Source organism: Sorex araneus, chromosome 5 (genome assembly GCF_027595985.1).
Source record: "Sorex araneus isolate mSorAra2 chromosome 5, mSorAra2.pri, whole genome shotgun sequence".
NCBI lineage: Eukaryota > Metazoa > Chordata > Mammalia > Eulipotyphla > Soricidae > Sorex > Sorex araneus.
The window spans coordinates 37,643,293-37,662,660 of record NC_073306.1 but is presented as its reverse complement, the minus strand read 5'-3'; the positions used below and the strand labels follow the sequence as shown (position 1 = coordinate 37,662,660).

The window sequence follows — 19,368 nt, the reverse complement described above, 5'->3', positions numbered from 1 at the left end:
ACTTGTCCCTTTGCTCATCGATTTGTTCGAGTGGGCACCAGTAACATCTCCATTCATCCCTGTTGCGTGCTAGTGTAGCCCAATGGCGTCTGCTCGCTCCAGGAACATGAAGAGCATTAAACCATTCATTCAGGGTCTTGACTAAGAAGTCCAACTATCTCGTAGGTGGGTGGCCAGGCATTGATAGATGGTTCTGATGCCAGCATACATGTGTTGAAAGTACAATCATATTAATTCTTCTTCGTTTTGGCAGCCTAGTTTGGCCCTGAAATTTTATCAGCCTTTCCTCTTTCGTCTTTCCCAACGCTGCCGTATTGGGGGCTCTTTCAGGATCAGGGGAATGAGGCCCATTATTGTTACTGTTTTTTGGCATATCTAATACGCCACGGGTAGCTTGCCAGGCTCTGCCGTGCGGGCGGGATACCCTTGGTAAACTTGCCAGGCTCTCTGAGAGGGACGGAGGTTTTTAGGGCCCCCCTCAAAAAAAAAAACATTTATTTAAAAAATTAAAAATCCAGGGGGCTGGAGTGATAGCACAGCGAGTAGGGCATTTGCCTTGCACGCGGCCGACCCGGGTTCGAATCCCAGCATCCCATATGGTCTCCTGAGCACCGCCAGGGGTGATTCCTGAGTGCATGAGCCAGGAGTGACCCCCTGCATCGCCGGGTGTGACCCAAAAAGAAAAAAAAAATTAAAAATCCAGTTCAATCCCCACCACTGCATATGGTCCCCTAAGCGCCACCAGTGATCCCTGAGTGCAGATCCCTAAACATGGCCAGTGTGTCACCCCCCAAAAAAAAATTTTTTTTAAGCAATCTAATCTCATTTCCCTTCTCATTTCCCTTTGCTGGTGCCCACTTGAGCAAATCGATGAGCAACAGGATGACAGTGGTACAGTGATTTCCTTTTCTTGGTTTGGCTTGTCTTTCTCCATGTTAATTCAGCCCTATTTCTTTGTTGCTACTGTACTCTGTGTATGTGTTTGTTTGTGGGGTGGGGGGAGGTGATGGGGGGACAGGTGGCAGATTCTCTTAAAACCACTGACTGTTCTTTTGTAAATTATTAATTTTTTTTCTTCAAACTGCACTTAGCTACTGTTTGACACAATTTTTTATGGTTTTTCACTGTTCATTTCTCTACCTGGAACTAAATTGCTTCACAATTGGCAGATGCCTGTGCCAACAGCAGTTGTCTTCCTGCTTCCTTCTCAAAAGTAGAATTACTTCTTCATCTGATTAATGTATAGCAAGCCCCTAATATTTGCCAAGTACTGTCTTAGACATTAGGAATTGATCACTGAAATGGACAGAGAAGACCCTTGCTCTTGTGCTTATATTCCTTTGAATGGTGGGAGGTGAAGGTGGGGGCCTTGAGCCATACCCAACCATGCTCAGGTTGCTACTACCTCTGTACTCAGAGGTCACTCCTGGTGGTGCTCGAGGGACCATATGCAGTGCCGGGGAATGAACCGGGGTTGGCCGCAGACAAGTCATGTGTCTCAACACCTGTCTGTACTGTCTCTGGCCACCTGTGCTTATTCTTGTAAGGAAAGACAAACTAGGAAACAACCTGAGAGGGGTGGTGACTCAAAGGATTAAAATGCATGCTTTGTATGCAGGAGCTCACATCCATAGCACAGCGAGTAGGGTTTGCCTTGCACGCGGCCGACTGGGGTTCGATTCCTTCACCTCTCTGAGAGAGCCCGGCAAGCTACCAAGAGTATCCCGCCTGCATGGCAGAGCCTGGCAAGCTACCCGCGCTGTGTTCGATATGCCAAAAACAGTAACAATAAGTCTCACAATGGAGATGTTATTGGTGCCCACTGAAGCAAATTGATGCGCAACAGGATTACAGTGATACAGTATGTGGGAGCCCCATGTTTGACCCCCCACCACACAGTCTTTTAAGCATTGCAAGTAGGGCCCAAAAGCCAAATAAAGTTAATCGTAGAGCCAGTTCACTGAAGCATCACCCAGGAGTGTCGGCACCACACAGCCCAAGCAGCACCCTGTCTTCGGGCTCTCACATTGAACTGCCCAGTGGCCGCTGGGAATCACAGGTGCACTTTGAAGCGTTCCAAAACATGCTAATCTGGGGCTGGAGCGATAGCACAGCGGGTAGGGTGTTTGCCTTGCACGTGGCCAACCCGGGTTCGATTCCCAGCATTCCATATGGTCCCCTGAGCCCCACCAGGAGTAATTCCTGAGTGCAGAGCCAGGAGTAACTCCTGTGCATCGCCAGGTGTGACCCAAAAAGCAAAAAAAAAAAAAAAAAAAAAAAAACCCACACTAATCTGAGATGTAAGTGTTTGAAGAAAATAGAATGGTAATTGTAAGCATCACAAGTGTTATTGTGATTGTTAAGTGGATTATAGGAAGACTTCTGCACAGTATAGTACTGACAAAGCATTTCCATTTAGCACCGCATTTTAATGCTTTTATTATATAGTTAGTAAAAAGCATTTGTGTGTCTGCATCAGCATTTCTCAACTGGGACCATATGGCCTCCTGTATCCCTCCAGGATATTCCAAAGCGAACACCATGAAAACTGTGTAAATGGTGTTGGGGGTGGGGGGGTGTCTATGGCTCAACAATAGGAGGCCAGCTTGTTGGATGGGGATTGGGGGGGGGCGTATAGAGGAAGGAAAGAAGGTCGGAATGGGGCCACAGACAAAAAAGGTTGAGAAACATTGGCCTACAACCCCTATGCTGAGCTCCTAGTGGCACCCTGAGACATCATTTCTGGTGGGTAGTTAAATATGTGGCTACTCCCTTTCCCAGTGAGTATACCACCTGGAATTCTTTCCCTGGCCTCTGGCTTCAAATAATTTTAAGCTCCAGCCAAGAGATTTGTCTCTAGTTTCTCTCGGTCTTTGTTGCAGAGAAGCTCAATGTCTTGACCAGAAACGTGATAAAACTTGCTTTGAGGGGTACAGAGATAGCGCAAAGGGATAAAGCAGGCCCAAGTTCCGTCCTGGCACCACGTAGTCCAAGCACCTCCAAGAGTGACCCCTGGGCAAAAAAATAGGAGTAGCCCCTTAGCACTGCTGGGACCCAAAAACCAAAACAAGACACCTTCCTGTGATAGTTGTCCTGTGCATCTGGACAGAGCAGGGTGTTTCCCCAGGGAAAGCTACTCAACTGCCCTGGCAGGTTCCCCCCAGGTGGTTTAATTACCCCATCCTTACGCAGGCAGGCTGACTCACTAATAAAGCTATATTGGGCTATTAAATCCAGACTCCTGTGTGTTGATTTATGATGAGAAATGTGTCAGGTGCAGTAGACTGCCCCTTTGGCCCTAACTGTGTTTTCTTCATGTAATCATACTAGGTGGGAAGCCTAATTAAAATCAAACAGTACTTCTGCATATCAGAGGGGAGTTTGTTCTAGGGATGGAATGTTTACCAGCATCAAGTTACCCTTCCAACAAGCCTGGCCACTTCCTCCCCACTTCAGTTGGCTTCAGTGGCTCATGGTTCTGTCACATTCAATTTAGTATCATTTCCACCCCCAATGCCACATTCTTTCGTTTTAATCATCACTCTGACTTCCTTTACCCAAGCCTTGAGTTTTTGTTGGTTTTTTTTTTTTTTTTTTTTTTTGCTTTTTGGGTCACACCCATCGATGCACAGGGGTTACTCCTGGCAGTGCTGGGGGACCATATGGGATGCTGGGAATCGAACCCGGGTTGTCCGCGTGCAAGGCAAACGCCCTACCCACTGTGCTATCACTCCGGACCAACTGCCTTCTCTTTTCAGATTACTTTGCTTATTAACTTTGCTGTGTCTAGTATACATTAGGATTTAGGAATTAGGGGTGGGGGTAAGGTTAGTTCATTTCCCAACTTGGGGCTGGAGAGACTACAGCAAGTAAGGTGCTTGCCTTGCAGCTGGCCTGGGTTGATCCCTGGCACTGAATATGGCCCCATATGGCCTGCCAAGAATCCTGAGTGCAGAACCAGAGCAAGCCCTGAGCATTGCCAGCTGGGGTTCCAAAACAAAAACCAAAAAAATTAATATGGGCATTGTCAGAGGGCCTTTGTTGTCAGTCTCATCCCTTGCACTGTTGAAGGTCTTTCCATATTTCCTAATTTTTCTATACCTCCTTTTCTGGGGATTCACCCTTCTTTGAGTGGGGCCTTGGGTTTTTGTATTTGGGCAGTGCCTCAGTTTCTCCTCTGTAGAGTTCAGGATTTGTACTACAAAGGGGTCTTTGTGCCTTTGGAAATCTTTTCTTTTCGTGGGGGGCACATCAGACAATGCCCAGGGGCTACTCCTTACTCTGTGCTCAGGTCACTTGTGCCAATGCTCTGGGGATGATAAGCAATGTGGGAGTGAGGGAATAGAATAGGGTGGACCACATGCAAGGCAAGTGCCTGACCAAATGTGCTATCTATAAAGCCCAAATAAGTTTTGTATGCGGCCACACACCTTATTGTGCTTGAGGACAGTGAAAATGAGGTAAAGCCTCCAGTGCTCAAGGGTCATCAGGCCTACACCGGGGGTGTTGAAAGGGAAGGAGGAAGGGCCATGCGGTATCAGGGTTAGAACCCAGGGCCTCCCACTACGGAGGTATGTGCTCTACCCACTTAAACCATCTCCCTGGCCCCTCAACGAGTTAATCCTAGCGATCAAGACAAAATCCTGTGAATGGAGGCCTGGAGGACTTTGGACAGCTGGTGACCGCCAGACAACTGAAATCACAGACACTGAGTAGTTTTGTTTGGTTTTGGTTGTTGGCCGCACCGGGCGGTACTCGGGGTTAACTTCTGGCTCTGCGCTCAGGGATCGCTCCTGTGCCCAACCCGCGGTACCATCACTCCGGCCCGAAGCTTAGACGAGTTTGAAGTGAGAATGGGTGTCACGGAGCCAATCCTGCCATGCTTCTTTTATTTCTTATGCTTTTGTTCTTTGGAGAAGAGAGAGACCCCCCTCAGGGACTGCCCAGTCTGGTTCCACCCGTCGGTGTATCTGACGGAACGGACGAAGGACACAGCTCAGACTTGCCTCTGCGCAGCCCTTTGATTTCGCTGTAAAAACGTGCTCGGGAGAGCAAAGGCCAGGAGAGGAGCCGCGCGAGGACGAGCGGAGGCGCCGGGGCCCGGGCGAGCTCGCCCAGCCGGAAGTTACCGCACCCGCGGCACAGCTCGATAATCCAGGCAGGCGTCCGCCGTCACCATGGGAACGACGCAAGCCCCGTCGGGGCGTTGGGATTCTGGGAGTTGTAGTTTCCTGGGTTTTGCTCGTCGGCCGGGGGGGGGGGGGTGGGGGCCTGGCCCAGCCGAGCTCAGGGCTCACTCCTGGCTCCGTGCTCGGGGATCACTCCAGGTGGGGCTCAGGAACCATATGCCGTGCGCGGTTTGAACCCGGGTATATCGCCTTACCCGCCGTATATCGCTCTGGGCCCCAGTTTTCCAATTTTGGCAGCCCCGCCTACTAGAGGATGTGCGCGTGGTCCAAGTCAGGGGACCGTCCTACCAACAGTGATTATTACCTGTAATTGGAGGGAATATATACACCTGTAGGATGTAGTGCCCTACACACTGTACTGTGTCTCTGCCAGCCCCCCCCACAATTGTTTCCTTTCAAACATCTCTCTCTTTCTCTATCCCTTCCTCTCTTCACTCTCTAAGTAAAGTTACTTAGTAAATTTCTCTAAGTAAAAAAAATTATTTCTCTAAAGTTATTTTACTTCACAAAATTCAAGATTATATAAGAATTAGAAGTGCTCTAGTATTCTCTTCCCACACTTTCACACACTGTGGTACCCACAGATTCGTAGTGGGTGGGGACTGTATACAGTGCTGGGAATTGAACCGGGATCAGCTGCAAACCAGATAAGCACCTTCACTTCTGTGCTCTCAGTCTCAGAACTGCAATCCTTAGGGGTTGGGGTGCTTGCCTTGCATCATGTCACCAACCGTAATTCTATCCTTGGCATTGCATAGACCCTTGAGCATCATCAGAAATGACCTCCACCCGCAGAGGGCCAGAGCAATAGTACAGAGGATAGGGCATTTGCCTTGCAGGTAGCGATCCCCAGCATCCCATATGTTGACTGGGAATACCTGTGCATTCAGAAGGAACTCAAAGGGCTCCCTTCTGAACACTGCCAGAAGTAATTTCTGAGTGCAGATCCAGGAATAACCCCTGAGCATCGCCAGGTGTGCCCCCTGCCCCTCCCACAAAGAAATGAAATGACCCCTGAGAGGCCAACTTGTGTCTGATCTTTGGCATCCCATATGAACCACCAGAAGTAATTCCTGAGTACAGAGCCAGGAGTAATCCCTGAGCATTGCCAGGTGTGCTCCCCCCAAAAAAAAATAAAGAAAAGAAAGAAATCACCTTTAAGCACAAAACTAGAAGTAGCCCCTGAGCACCTCCAGGTAATTTGGAAGAGGGGATGATGGGAGGTGGGGCATACCCTGTGGTGCTCAGGGATTATTCCCAGCTGAGTTCAACTCAGGAGTCACTCCTGGAGGTGCTCAGGGGAACATCTGGGATGCTGAGGATTGAACCTGGGTTGGCCACAGGCAAGGACCTTGGAGAATAATTTTTTGTTTTGTTTTCTGTTTGGGGGCACAAGTGGCAGTAAACAGAGCTATAGTCCAGGCTCTGTACCCAGGAATTAGTCCTGATTATGCTTGGAGGGACCATATGGAATGCTGGGACAAACTCGGGTCAGCCATATGCAAGGCAAGTGCTCACCCACCGTACCATCTCCCCAGCCCCTGGACAGTAATATTATCTTAAGATGAGGAAACTGTTTTGAGTGTCAGTGAGGTCAGACCTCATTGGGATACTTGGAGGCATGGCAGGCCAGTTCCACAGCCAGATTTAGGACCCTTTGCTTATCTTGTGGCCAACTGTCTTCATGCTGACTATCTACTACAGCTTACCAGGTTTGTGGCTGGCTTTAGGCTGGCTGGTGTAGAGCAAATCCTCACTGGACCATGTTTGATGCCAAATCTTGGGCTGTCCCACCTCATTCAGGCTGGCTCTTCACAGTGTGCTTCACCCTTGCCTGTGCCCTGGGCTTGCCGTACTTCATCTGGTGATGGAAGCACTACCTGGATTTTACAGTCACTGTGCATTTCTTTCATCTTTGGGGCTCCTGGTGCTGCAGCTCCTGAGCTCTGCCCTGATTGCTGGCAGGGCGGAATCATGTGCATTGCACTCCCAGCTGTTGACTGGGAATACCTGTGCATTCAGAAGGAGCTCGAGGGGCTCCCTCTCAAGTCAGACCCCAAGTCCAAGATCTAGACTCAGTTCTTTGGACACCCCCTTGAGCACTTGGCCCTGCCAACATTTGGGGTTGCTCAGACCCTTCAGTGAGGTCCAGCCCAGGTCTGAGCAGAGACCTGGCAATGTAAAGTCTGCTGGTGTTGGGAGATGTAGTGAGAGCTCTGACAGGTAGCAGGTTGCAAGAACAGCTTCTGTCTGCAGGAGCCTTGGTGTCCCGGAGGTCAGCAAAAGGAGTCATTTACAGGAGAGAAGCAGAAATGGCACCATGTCACTCCTGAGCCAACACCATACCTGTCAGCAGCCTGGTATTTCGGAAGTGGGGGAACCAAGTACAGGGGCCAGAGATAGTACAGTGGGTAAGGCACTTACATTGCATAAAGCCAACCCAAATTCAATCCCCAGCATCCCATATGGTCTCCTGAGCCTGTCAGGAGTGCAAAGAGTCAAAAGTAAGCCCTGAGCACCACCAAGTGTGGCCTGAAATCCATAGAAAACAAAACCAAAACCGGCTCTCTGGAGGGGAAAAATAAATAAAAAACGAAGAAACTGAAACGTAGTGAGGTTAAGAAGCTTTCCCAGAGAGGAGGAAGGGAAGATAGAAGTTTGTGTGTGTGTGTGTGTGTGTGTGTGTGTGTGAGAGAGAGAGAGAGAGAGAGAGAGAGAGAGAGAGAGAGAGACAGACAGACAGACAGACAGACAGACAGACAGACAGACAGACAGAGAGACAGAGACAGAGAACGAGAGAGGGGAGGGGCGGGGTGGGGAGGGGAGGGGAAGGGAGAGAAAATAACTACATAGTATAGCGGGTGGGCCCTTGCCTTGCACGCAGCCCAACGGATTCAATCCCCTGAACCTTATAGGGTCCCCCAAGCCCTTCCTAAATGCAGAGCCGAAACTTTTTCAGGGACCTAAAGAAATGCAGAGTCAGAATCTGAACCCAGACCCGGTGCACAGGCCATCAGTTTGTTAACCACATACGGGAAGGGTGTGTGCAGATTTTTGGGGGAGGAGATGGTGGGTGGAGTCGGGGTTGGTTTGGGCCACACCTGAGCGGCGATGCTCAGGGGTTACTCCTGGCTCTGCGCTCCGGAATCACTCTGGCGGTGCTCGGGGAACACTGCGGGATGCCGCAGGTAGAACCCGGGTCCCCCGCGTGCCAGGGAAGCGCGCTCCTCGCTGGACGCGCTCTTCTCCGGCTCGTGTGCAGTTACTTCCCGGGTGTAGCCTGGGCCGAGCCCCGGAGCACGCAGAGCCGTCGCACCCGGGCTAGGCACAGAGCGAGCCGCCACACTCAGCGCAGGCGCAGCGCGACTGGCTTGGGCTCTATGGTTACCGGGGGCGCGAGGGCGGAGAGCGGGCTGCCTCCCGGCGTCGCGCTGCAAGTGTCGTGCTGCCGGCGTCCTTTGCGGCAGGTCTCCGCTGGGTCCGCGGGTCGTCGGGTAGCGGCGCCAACGAAGGTACAAGGGCACGGAGGCAGGACGGTGAGGCGGCGGCGGCGTCCGCGGGGAGGTTTAGTCGCGGGGGTTCCCTCCGCGGTTTCTGTCCCTTCCTCCTGCCTGCGCCGGGTGCCCGGCGGTCCGAGGCCCGGCCCCGGGCCTGCTTCCTGCGTTCCCAGGCCCCGTGACCTGCAGAGCCAATGTCACCCACCTTGTGCACCGCCCGTTCGGGGCTCGCTCCAGGCTCACTGCGCGCTCCGCCCAGACCACCTGCTTCTTACTTGAAGCTCCTTTGCCCTGCGTTCACGGCGCGTCTCGCTCCTTTCCCCCACGCACTCTGCTCCGGCGGGGCCCCGGCCCGCCTCGGCCCCCACACGCCCCCGGCGCTTTTTGCTGCTGGTCGCGCGGTGCCCCGGGGGGAGGTCTGCCCACCCAGCCTTGCTCGGTGAGCTCAGCCCGTGCTGTTGGTGCATTTGGGGGACCCGCCCGACGCTGCTCCGGGCTTACTCTCGATTTAGCCCTCGAGGGTCTCGCCCAGTACTGTTGGGGGACCATCTGGTGCTTCATCTGAATGGGCCTCCTGCATGCAAAGCATACGCTTGCTCCCTGTGACCTCGCCAACCCTTGGACCCGAATGGATGAAAGTATTTTCTAGATTTCTGGGCACCTGGGCACTTTTTACCCCCTTACTGCCGAGCTCCCAGTTCCGGTGTGCGTTTGTGTGTGTGTGTGTGTGTGTGTGTGTGTGTGTGTGTGTGTGTGTGTGTGTGTGTGTGTGTGTGTTTGCATCCCTGTGGTTTGGCTGCGGCAGCCCCTTGTCCTCTATCCCAACTTAGTACCTGGAATGATATGTCACAAGCGACTGAAAGAATAGGTAGAAAAATTAATGAATTTAAATTTAGGGGGACAAAGCAACATTTCAGTGAGGCGCATGCCTTGCACACAGCCAATCCATCTTTGATTCCAGCACCCTATTTGGTTCCCTGCACCCACCAGGAGTGATCCCTGAGCGTAGAGCCACAGGTAACCCTTGATCACTGGATGTAGCCAAGGGGAGAATATTTCTTTTTTTTTTTTTTGAGAATATTTCTTTATAATTTAAAATTTCAAGTGTAAATATTTTTCATACTGTCTATAATGACATTTTTGGGCACTCTCCAGTCTTTCACATTGTACACGACCCCTCCCCCCCCCCGTTTTTTCACTTTAACACGTTGATGCTGGAGCCTACCATTGGCGACTCATGCTTGGATGTGGCATAATTAACACAAATTGCAGTGCCGTGCCAATTAACTAAACTATGTCCTATGCATATTATTTTTCCACTATCTTGAATTCTACTAAATGTATACTGGATTGATTAATTGGAGTTTGGAGTTTTTTTGGCCACATTCAAAAGTGTCCAGGGACTATGCCATCTCTGTTCTGGATTGCTCCTGTGGTACTGAGGAGAGGGGAGCTGTGGGTTGCTGGGGATTGAACACAGGTCGGACACATGCATGTTAAGCACCCTAGCTTGGTACTATCTCTTCGGCCCATAGTGGGTTCTGGGTTTAAACATCCATTTTACCTTTGTTGTGTGTTTAAGTTCTTTGTAGCTCTTGCCTTCTTGTCACTCCACTCTATCAGATCTCTGGCTTCATGGCACTTGTTCAAGGGGGAGCATGTTACAATGGTATGCTAAGTACTCTTCAGGGATATGAGGAGGGATGCAGATTTTTTTGTTGTTTTGTTTTTTGCTTTTCGGGTCACACCCGGCGATGTTCAGGGGTTACTCCTGGCTCTGCACTCAGGAATCACTCCTGGCGATGATCAGGGGACCCTATGGAATGCTGGGAATCGAACCCAGGTCAGCCATGTGCAAGGCAATCGCCCTACCTGCCGTGCTATCACTCCAGCCCTGAGGAGGGATGCAGATTTCAGACAACTTTTTCGAAGTGTTTTTCACCCAAGTTGGTATGAATAGAAAAATTGTACAATCTTTTTAATTTTTCACTTTAAATCTCTTTAGTATTCGATATGCCAAAAATAGCAACAACAAGTCTCACAATGGAGATGTTACTGCTGCCCACACGAGCAAATCGATGAATGATGAATCGATGGACGACAGTGCTACAGTGCAAAGTCTTTTTAGTTATATTTTAGATCTCTTTCAAGGATTTAGGATTATTAGGTCAAAACACTCCCACTGTCTTTAAACTTTTGGTAAAGATGACTACTGTTAGGGATTATTACATGTTTTTCAGTTCTGGTTCTCTTTTCCTGGGGTCTTGTGAAGGCCCAGAAATAGCTCATTGGGCCAGACAGATGGCATAGCACATAGGGCATTTTCCTTATACATGGCCAACCCAGGTTCAATCCCTGCTGTCCAGTGCAGTGTGGTCCTCCAAGTCCACCAGGGTGCAGAGTGAGAAATAATGAACATTGCTGGGAGTGGCCCAAAACAGTTTTTTTTTAATTACTCATATACTGTATACAGAAAGAATTTATTGAAAAACTTTGCTAAGAAGAAATTGGAAGAATGGTGCTGAAACGATAGTACAGCAGGTAGGGCTTTTGCCTTGCATGTATATTATCTGGGTCCAATCCCCAGGACCCCAGATGGTCCCCACACCTGGCAGGTGTGTTCCCTGAGCACTGCTGGTTGTGGCCCAAAACCCAAATAAATATAAAAATGCAATTAACTTTCTTAAAAATAAGAAATTTGGAGGACCAGAAGCAGTGGTACAGTGTGTAGGGCCAGGAGTGATCTGTGAACATAAATCCTGTAGTCAGCCTTGAGTAGCTTTAGGTGTGGCCTTCCCAGGAAGAAGGAATTTTGAGAATAGTATAAAATAACCTTAGTGTAACTATCTCATTCTTAGAAATTACTGATCTGGGGGGAGCTCTGGAGAGATTGTACAGTAGGTGAGGCATGTGCCTTGCATGTGGCCATTGTGGTTTCCCAGCATCACATGTGGTCTATTCCCTGAGCCCTGTGAGGAGTGATCTCTGAACACAGCCAGTAGTAAGGCTTGTACACTTCTAGGTGTGGTCCCAAAAAAACATAAAACAAAAAAACTTGCTGGTCTGATTGCAGTCTTACAGCATTCTTTCTTTCTTCTTTTATTTTTTTTTTTGCTCTTTGGGTCACACCTGGCCATGCACAGGGGTCACTCCTGGCTCTGCACTCAGAAATTACCCCTGGCAGTGCTCAGGGGACCATATGGGATGCTGGGAATCAAACCTGGGTTGGCCAAGTGCAAGGCAAGCTTCCTACCCACTGTGCTATCGCTCCAGCCCCACAGCATTCTTTCTTGTCTTCCATTTCAGCCATGCCTTTCTTCGATGTACAGAAAAGACTGGGTATTAACTTAGACCGCTGGATGACAATCCAGAGCGCTGAGCAGCCTCACAAGATTCCAAGTCGATGCCATGCTTTTGAAAAAGAATGGATAGAATGTGCACATGGGATTGGTGGCACGCGAGCAGAGAAGGAGTGCAAGATAGAGTACGATGATTTCGTTGAATGTCTGCTTCGGCAGAAAACGGTAAGAAAATGATGGAAAGATGAGCTGAGCTGATTTCTTTTATTTTCTTTTCTCTTTTTTTACTTTGGTTTGGTTTGGTTTTGGGGTCACACCTGGCAGTGCTCAGGGCTTACTCTTTTTTTTTTTCTTTTTGGGTCACACCCGGCGATGCATAAGGGTCACTCCTTGCTCATGCACTCAGGAATTACCCCTGGCGGTGCTCAGGGGACCATATGGGATGCTGGGATTCGAACCTGGGTCGGCCGCATGCAAGGCAAACGCCCTACCCGCTGTGCTATCGGTCCAGCCCCATCAGGGCTTACTCTTGACTCTGCTCAGGAATCACTTGTGGCAGGGCTGGTGGAACATATGGGATGCCCAGGTTGGAACCTGAGTAATCCACGGGCAGAGCAAGCACCCTGCCCACCATGCTTCACTCAGGCCCTAACAGTATCAGTCTCTTTCTTCTCGGGCTGGAGCTTTTTTCTTTCATTGCTGGGGATGGTACCCAGGATCTCATACATCCTAAGCATGTAGTTTGTTACAGACATATCCCCCAGTTTTGGTTTTTGGACCAGTGAGGTGGTTTGGAGGACTGGAGTGCTTGCTCTGCATAAGGAGTCCTGGGCATGCATGGTACCTCAAGCACTCAGGCAACAACCCTGGGCATTGTGTCGGGATTAGCTCCTGGCACTTTCTGGTATCATAACCCCGAAACCAAGATTTTTCTAATTTTGCATCTTTTTAATATCTGCTGTTTGCATGTGGGTAAAGATAAGCCAAACTTGGGAGGAAAGATGTAACAATTTTATATTGTGTGTTTGTATGCGTATATTACTATTTTTGTTGTTGTCATTGTTATTTTGGGGCCACACCCAGTGGTGCTCAGGACTTATTTCTTGCTCTGCACTTAGGGATCACTCCTGACAGGCTCAAGTGCTGAAGGTGAAACCCAGCTTGGCCGTGTACAAGGCAAACGCCCTACCCAGTATACTATCCTTTCACTCTGTCTATAATTTTTTTTTCTTTTTGGGTCACACCCGGAGATGTTACTCCTGGTCCTGCACTCAGAAATGACTCCTGGGAATGCTCAGGGGCACCATATGGAATGCCAGGAATAGAACCCTGGCTGGCCACATGCAAGGCAAAAGCCCTATCCACTGTACTATATCGCTTGGGCATGTATATTGACTTTTAAGTGAGTAATATTGAGGAATAGTGAATGATTACTAGCCAGTGTCTAACTAGCATTTTCAATGTATTTTGTTTTTTTTTTTTGACTGTGGTTTGTTTGTTTTGGGTTTGGGAGCCACAGCCAGCAGTGGTCAGGGCCTGTTCTAGTTCTGTGCTCTGGTCGGGTCCAGAGAACCAAGTATGATGCTGGGTATCAAACTGGAGTTGACATGCAAGGCAAGTGTCAACCCCTGTACTATCTCTCCAGCCCCCATTTATTTTGGTTTTTTGGTTTCTGTAAGAATGTAGTTTTGGGGACCCTGGGAGTATTGTGGTAGAGTCCCTGCATTGCAAGCTTTAGACCGTGAGTTCAGTCCCCAGCACTGTCCTACATACCAGTTGCAGTTTAGGGGACTGCCCTTTGGGTATGCTGGCATGCCAACAAAGTGTGTGCTTCCTGACTGACAGTGCAAGTACCGCAACCAAGGGTCATCCTGCAACCAGAAGTGGAGATGTAGCTCAGTAATGTAGCACATACCAGGGTGTGTGAGGGCCTGGGGCCCTGAGGTGCATATGCACACACAACACATGGAAAAATTGTTAAAATTTCAACCATGAAATAGGCTCAGTGATAGAATACTTATGTATGTGATGTCCAAGTTTGATTCCCAGCAACATCTAAAGTAAGTTATTTAGGATACTAGAGGTTTTCCGTAGAGGTTATGTACTAACTCTTCATATCTTTGTGAAAATGTAGTTATTCACTTAGAAAATATTTATTAGATCACCTGTTACAGTAGGAACTATCTAGACACTAGGAATATAGCAAGAAAAATGGCAAGTAATTACTGCTCTATGGTGCTTATATCCCAAGAAGAGCAGAAAACTCAAGTTTAAAAGTAGTATGTCCAGGGGACTGGAGTGATAGCACAGCGGGTAGGGCGCTTGCCTTGCACGAGGCCGACCCGGGTTCGATTCCCAACATCCCATATGGTCCCCTGAGTACCGCCAGGGGTAATTCCTGAGTGCAGAGCCAGGAGTGACCCCTGTGCATCGCTGGGTGTGACCCAAAAAGCAAAAAAAAAAAAACAAAAAATAAAAGTAGTATGTCCAGTGTTGGTGGTGTTGTGGTGAGAAAGGAACCCTCATCCGTAAGAATGTTGTCTAGTTCAACCTCTATCAAAAGCAATATGGAGCTTTCTCAAAAAAATAAAAAAGAAAGGTCTATAACTCCCAAATGATCCAGCAAAACACAGAAGCATTAATTCTAAAGGATATATGCACACCTTTGCTCATCACTGCATTTAGTACAATAGCCAGGATATAGAAACAATCCAAATGCCCAACTACAGATGAATGAATCAAGAAGTTGTATATATACACAAAGGAATACTATGCAGCTCTAAGAAAGAACGACCTCGGGGCTGGAGAGATAGCACAGCGGGTAGGGCGTTTGCCTTGCACGTAGCCGACCCGGGTTCAAATCCCAGCATCCCATATGGTCCCCTGAGCATGGCCAGGGGTAATTCCTGAGTGCAGAGCCAGGAGTAACCCCTGTGCATCGCCAGGTGTGACCCAAAAAGCAAAAAAAAAAAAAAAAATAGAAAGAACGACCTCATGCAATTTGTAGCATCATGGATAGAACTAGAGGATATTCTGAGTAAAGTCAGAATAAAAGGGGCAGATACAGAATTGTCTCTCTCATGTGAAACTTAAAGATAGACAGTGAGACAGCAACAAAGATCCAAAGGTATCATAATTCCTTTGGATATTATGATATCCAAATGGATAATCCAATATCATAATGGATAAAGGTATCCAAAGGGGAACTGTCACAATTGATTGGGGGATGGGTGAGAGGGAGGGGAGGGTGATGGGTGTAGTGTCAGAATGATGTCCATGAGAAACCACTAATGATTGTGGAATATAAAATATCATAATATGAGACTAACAATCAAGGAGAGTAAAGACAAGGGCCAGGAAGATTGCTTCATGGTTGGAAGCCTGCCTTATGAGCTGGGGGAGAAGGCAGCTGGATAGAGAAGGGATCACTAAGTCAATGATGGAGGGATCGCTCGGGATGGGAGATGTGTGCTGAAAGTAGATAAAGAACCAAACATGATAGCCTCTCACTATCTGTACTGAAAACCATAATACCCTTAAGTAGAGAGAGAATAAGAGGGAAATTGTGTGCCATAGAGGCATGGGGAGGGGTGGGATAGGGGATACTGGGGACATTGGTGGTGGAAAATGTACGCTGGTGGGGGAATGGGTGTTCAATCATTGTATGACAAACTCAAAAAAAAATGAGAGTTTTGTAACTGTAGCTCAATTAAAAAATAAATAAAAATGGCTATATCATATAAAAAAAGAAACCAATAATGATAGGATTATAAGCCAAGAAAAAAATTTTTTTAATTAAAAGAAAGACAAACACATGTTGAGTGTTGATAACTACAGTGGGAGAATCAAAAGAAGGGTAGAAGCACTGACTCAGTGTAGGAGCTAAGAGGATGCTCTTTTATTTGCTTCTTATTTATTTTGTTTTGGGCCAATCCAGCAGTGCTCATGGCTTACTTCTAGCTCTCTGTTGAGGGGTCACCCATGGTGGGATTGGGAGACCATATAGGGTGCTGGGTCAACTCAAGTTGACTATGTGTAAGTCAAATTTCCTACCTGCTGTACTATTACCCCAACTTCTCTTTTATTTTTTAAAGAGAGGGTGGTGAGAGAAATGCTTAGCCAACAGAAGACATTTGGACAGAAACTTAACAAGTGAACAGCATTAGGTCTGGAGTGATAGTACAGTAGGTAAGGCTTATCTTGCACACAGCCAATCCCAGGTTCAATCCCAAGCATCCCATATGGTTACTCCCAGCCCACCATGAGTAATTTCTGAGTGCAGAGCTAGTAACACCTGAGCATCGCTGGATATGTCTCCAAAACAAACAACAACAAAAAAGAAGTAAACCACATGAATATGAGAGAAGAATGTTCCTGGCAGAGAGAACATTAATTGCATGAGCTAAGAGAGAAATCTAAGGGAGGGTATTGGGATATAAAGTCTTGAGAAGAAGGTCCCATAAGTAATAAATCAATTTCAATTTCCTTTTTCTGCCCTCCTTCTCTTCCCTTTGTTGCAAGTATTGTCGTGATCAGGAGTCATACATTTTAGTTGCATGACTGCATCCTTGCCCACAGGAGGTCACATCAGCTGGTGCTCATGCACATTCTGGCTGTTGTGTTCACTGGGTGGTGTCACTACTCCTCACATGTGCTTGAATAGCAGTGCTCCCAGGACTGCGCTTGGTGCCTGTGGGTGGGCAGGTGACTCCTGGTCTCACACTTGCACATGCTTTTAGCCACGGAGCCTTCCCTGGACGCTCAGCTTTCTTCTTGCTGCTTATTTTTCTTTTTCTTTTTTTTTTTACTTAATAAAGTTTTTATTTTTCAAAATGTACAGTTGGGACCTGCTCACGCATCTTCCACTGCAGCTGGGGCGTCCCCACCCTTGGTGTTTCTGGTGTAAATTACTTGAGCTCTGTGCTTTGAAACCAGCTTAATAAGTCCTTTACTAAGGAGCTCCTGAAGGGCAGCTCTGGCCAAGGACCCCCGAATCTTCAGCCTCTCAGACACAACAGCAGGGGTGATAAGCTTATAGTTGGGGACTTCCTTGCAGAGCTTGTCGTAGGTGGCTTTGTCAGATAAGACGAGGTTATTGAGCTTGTCCCGAACTTTGCCTTTGGACCACTTCTTTTTCGCCTTGCCCCCTGACTTGTTCACGGGGTCTTTGTCTTTCTTGGCCGACTTTCCGGCATCTTTCTTCTTCTTGTCGTCCTTGGGAGGCATGGCGAAGCTCAGAGAGCAGCAGCCAGCACCGCAACCGCGCTAAGATAGATTTTTATTTTTCTTTTTGGGTCACACCTGGCGATGCACAGGGGTTACTTCTGGCTCACGCACTCAGGAATTACTCCTGGTGGTGCTTGGGGGACCATATGAGATGCTGGGAATCGAACCCAAGTCGGCCACGTGCAAGGCAAATGCCCTACCCGCTGTGCTATCACTCCAGCCCCTTGCTGCTGATTTTTGAGAATAGGAAGGTGCATATATTTTTGAATTTGTTTGGGGCCACATTTGGTGGTGCCAGTGGTTACGCCTGGCTCTGTGTTCAGGGATCACTCCTACTGGTGCTCAGGGGACCATCTGGGATTCTGGGGATCGAACCTGGGTCAGCTGTGTGCAAGCCAAGTGCCCTGCCCGCTGTTCTGTTGGGGTTTTTGTTTGTTTGTTTTCTGTATCATGGAATCCTTGACCCTGAACCGTGGCTTTCCTACCGTCTTGGGGAGCCTGGCTTTCTCAGGAAGCAAGTCCTCTGCAGAGAGGAAGCAGAGGCAGGGCTCAGCAGTGACTAGTAGCCGAGCCTCTGTGACTCTATTTCCCTATGGTAAATGCCCTCACATGGGCTATCCTTGTTTGTTCTTTGGAGAATAGAGTCAGCAGCAGCCAGGCCACCTTCAGTAGAGAGGTCAGGAATACAGAACTGTGGGGCCTTGGCTTTGACTTGAAAGATTTTACTATGTACAGGTATGTTTCTTAATGGTTTTCTGATGTTTGGTGTGGGGAGGTTTTTGGGCCACACCTGCTGTGCTCTGGGATGACACCTGGTGGTTGCTTAGGGGACCATATGTGGTGCTGAGATCAAGTAGTTGGCCAGGTGCAAAGCAAGTGTGTTGACCTCTGTATTATCTCTTCAGCCTTAGAGTAGAAATGTTTTCATTACTAGTTTTCAAAGCAGTATGCAAGAGAAATTGTTAAAAACTTTGGGACTGCGGCTTTCCGTCTCCAGCCTTTTCTGCTGCAGTCTGTAGTGCACTACTTGTACATGCACCAACTATGAGCATTGGTTCTAGGGAAAGCAACCAAAAATTAAAAAACCTTGAGAACTGGTTTCAAGTTATTTTTCTTTCATTTGTTTTTTACTAAAATAATTTTTCCGGGGGCCAGAGCGATAGCACAGTGGGTAGGGCGTTCGCCTTGCACGCAGCCGACCCGGGTTCAATCCCTGGCATCCCATATGGTCCCCTGAGCACCGCCAGGAGTAATTCCTGAGTGTAAAGCCAGGAGTGACCCCTGTGCATCGCCGGGTGTGACCTAAAAAGCAAAATAAATAATAAATAAATAAATAAAATACTTATTTTCCCCTTGGTCCAGCAAATAGTACAGCAGGAAGACATTGCCTTGCATGCTGCCAGCCCTGATTCAAATCCTGAGCACCTCTTGGTATAGTCCAGTCCCCCCCTCCAACCCAGGTTTTATTTCTAAAGGAAATTAATGAGTGATTTTTTTCCTCTAACAGATCCGTCGCCTGAATGCCATCAGGAAGCAGCGGGATAAGCTAATAAAGGAAGGAAAGTACACTCCTCCCCCTCACCACTCTGGCCAGGAGGAGCCCCGGCCCTGAGCAGAGCCGCTGGGACGGCTGCGGGGAACCCTGCTCTTCTTCCCACTGGAGAGCTTAGCCACTGAGAAGCTTCTTTGTGAAAGTGTCTGAAAATAAAACTTTGCTCCATCCTATTTGTTTTATTTATTTATTTATTTATTTATTGGACATGTCTTTGTATAATCAGATTGAAACCTTTTCTTATAACTTTGGAAAACTGCCTTTACCTATGTCTTATAATTTCGAGCGGGCACCAGTAACGTCTCTCATTGAGAGACTTATTGTTACTGTTTTTGGCATATCCAATATGCACGGGTAGCTTGCCAGGCTCTGCCACTCGGGCTCGGTACTCTCGGTAGCTTGCCGGGCTCTCCGAGAGGGGTGGGGGACCATGTGGTGCTGGGAATTGAACCAGCACCTCTCACATACACAACATGTGCTCCAACCTTTGAGCACTTTCTATATGTTCCTCAGACTTGTATGTGGTAATTTTAAGATACTTACTCGTGTAAGAGTCTGCATTCTTGGCGTTTTATTCTGGTTTATTTTCCATTAAAATGGTATTT

General features: G+C 48.2%; 2 protein-coding genes across 4 annotated transcripts; one reads left to right on the top strand and one right to left on the bottom strand.

Annotated features, from left to right (window-relative positions):
* Positions 1 to 8,560: 8,560 nt before the first annotated feature.
* On the top strand, positions 8,561 to 18,936 carry NDUFS5 (NADH:ubiquinone oxidoreductase subunit S5). 3 transcript variants are annotated; one of them, XM_055140887.1, is made up of 4 exons: positions 8,671 to 8,725; positions 9,648 to 9,703; positions 11,993 to 12,210; positions 18,719 to 18,936. In XM_055140887.1, the coding sequence occupies exons 3-4, from the start codon at positions 11,995 to 11,997 to the stop codon at positions 18,821 to 18,823; spliced, it is 321 nt and encodes a 106-aa protein (XP_054996862.1). In that variant the 5' UTR covers positions 8,671 to 8,725; positions 9,648 to 9,703; positions 11,993 to 11,994; the 3' UTR covers positions 18,824 to 18,936. The 3 variants fall into 3 exon arrangements, with proteins under 3 accessions (XP_054996861.1, XP_004614285.1, XP_054996862.1); XM_055140886.1 differs by lacking the exon at positions 9,648 to 9,703 and having other exon boundaries at positions 8,561 to 8,701; XM_004614228.2 differs by lacking the exon at positions 9,648 to 9,703 and having other exon boundaries at positions 8,567 to 8,725.
* On the bottom strand, positions 16,764 to 17,275 carry LOC129405142 (40S ribosomal protein S25-like). The gene has a single exon (XM_055140885.1). The coding sequence runs from the start codon at positions 17,209 to 17,211 to the stop codon at positions 16,837 to 16,839; it is 375 nt and encodes a 124-aa protein (XP_054996860.1). The 5' UTR covers positions 17,212 to 17,275; the 3' UTR covers positions 16,764 to 16,836.
* Positions 18,937 to 19,368: the final 432 nt, after the last annotated feature.

What these genes read in the sequence shown, in the direction of transcription:
- LOC129405142 (XM_055140885.1), bottom strand. Translation starts at nt 17,211, where the DNA reads ATGCCTCCCAAGGACGACAAGAAGAAGAAAGATGCCGGAAAGTCGGCC.
- NDUFS5 (XM_055140886.1), top strand. Translation starts at nt 11,995, where the DNA reads ATGCCTTTCTTCGATGTACAGAAAAGACTGGGTATTAACTTAGACCGC. An exon ending in GTCTGCTTCGGCAGAAAACG is followed by an intron (nt 12,211 to 18,718) that starts GTAAGAAAATGA and finishes TTCCTCTAACAG; the next exon opens with ATCCGTCGCCTGAATGCCAT.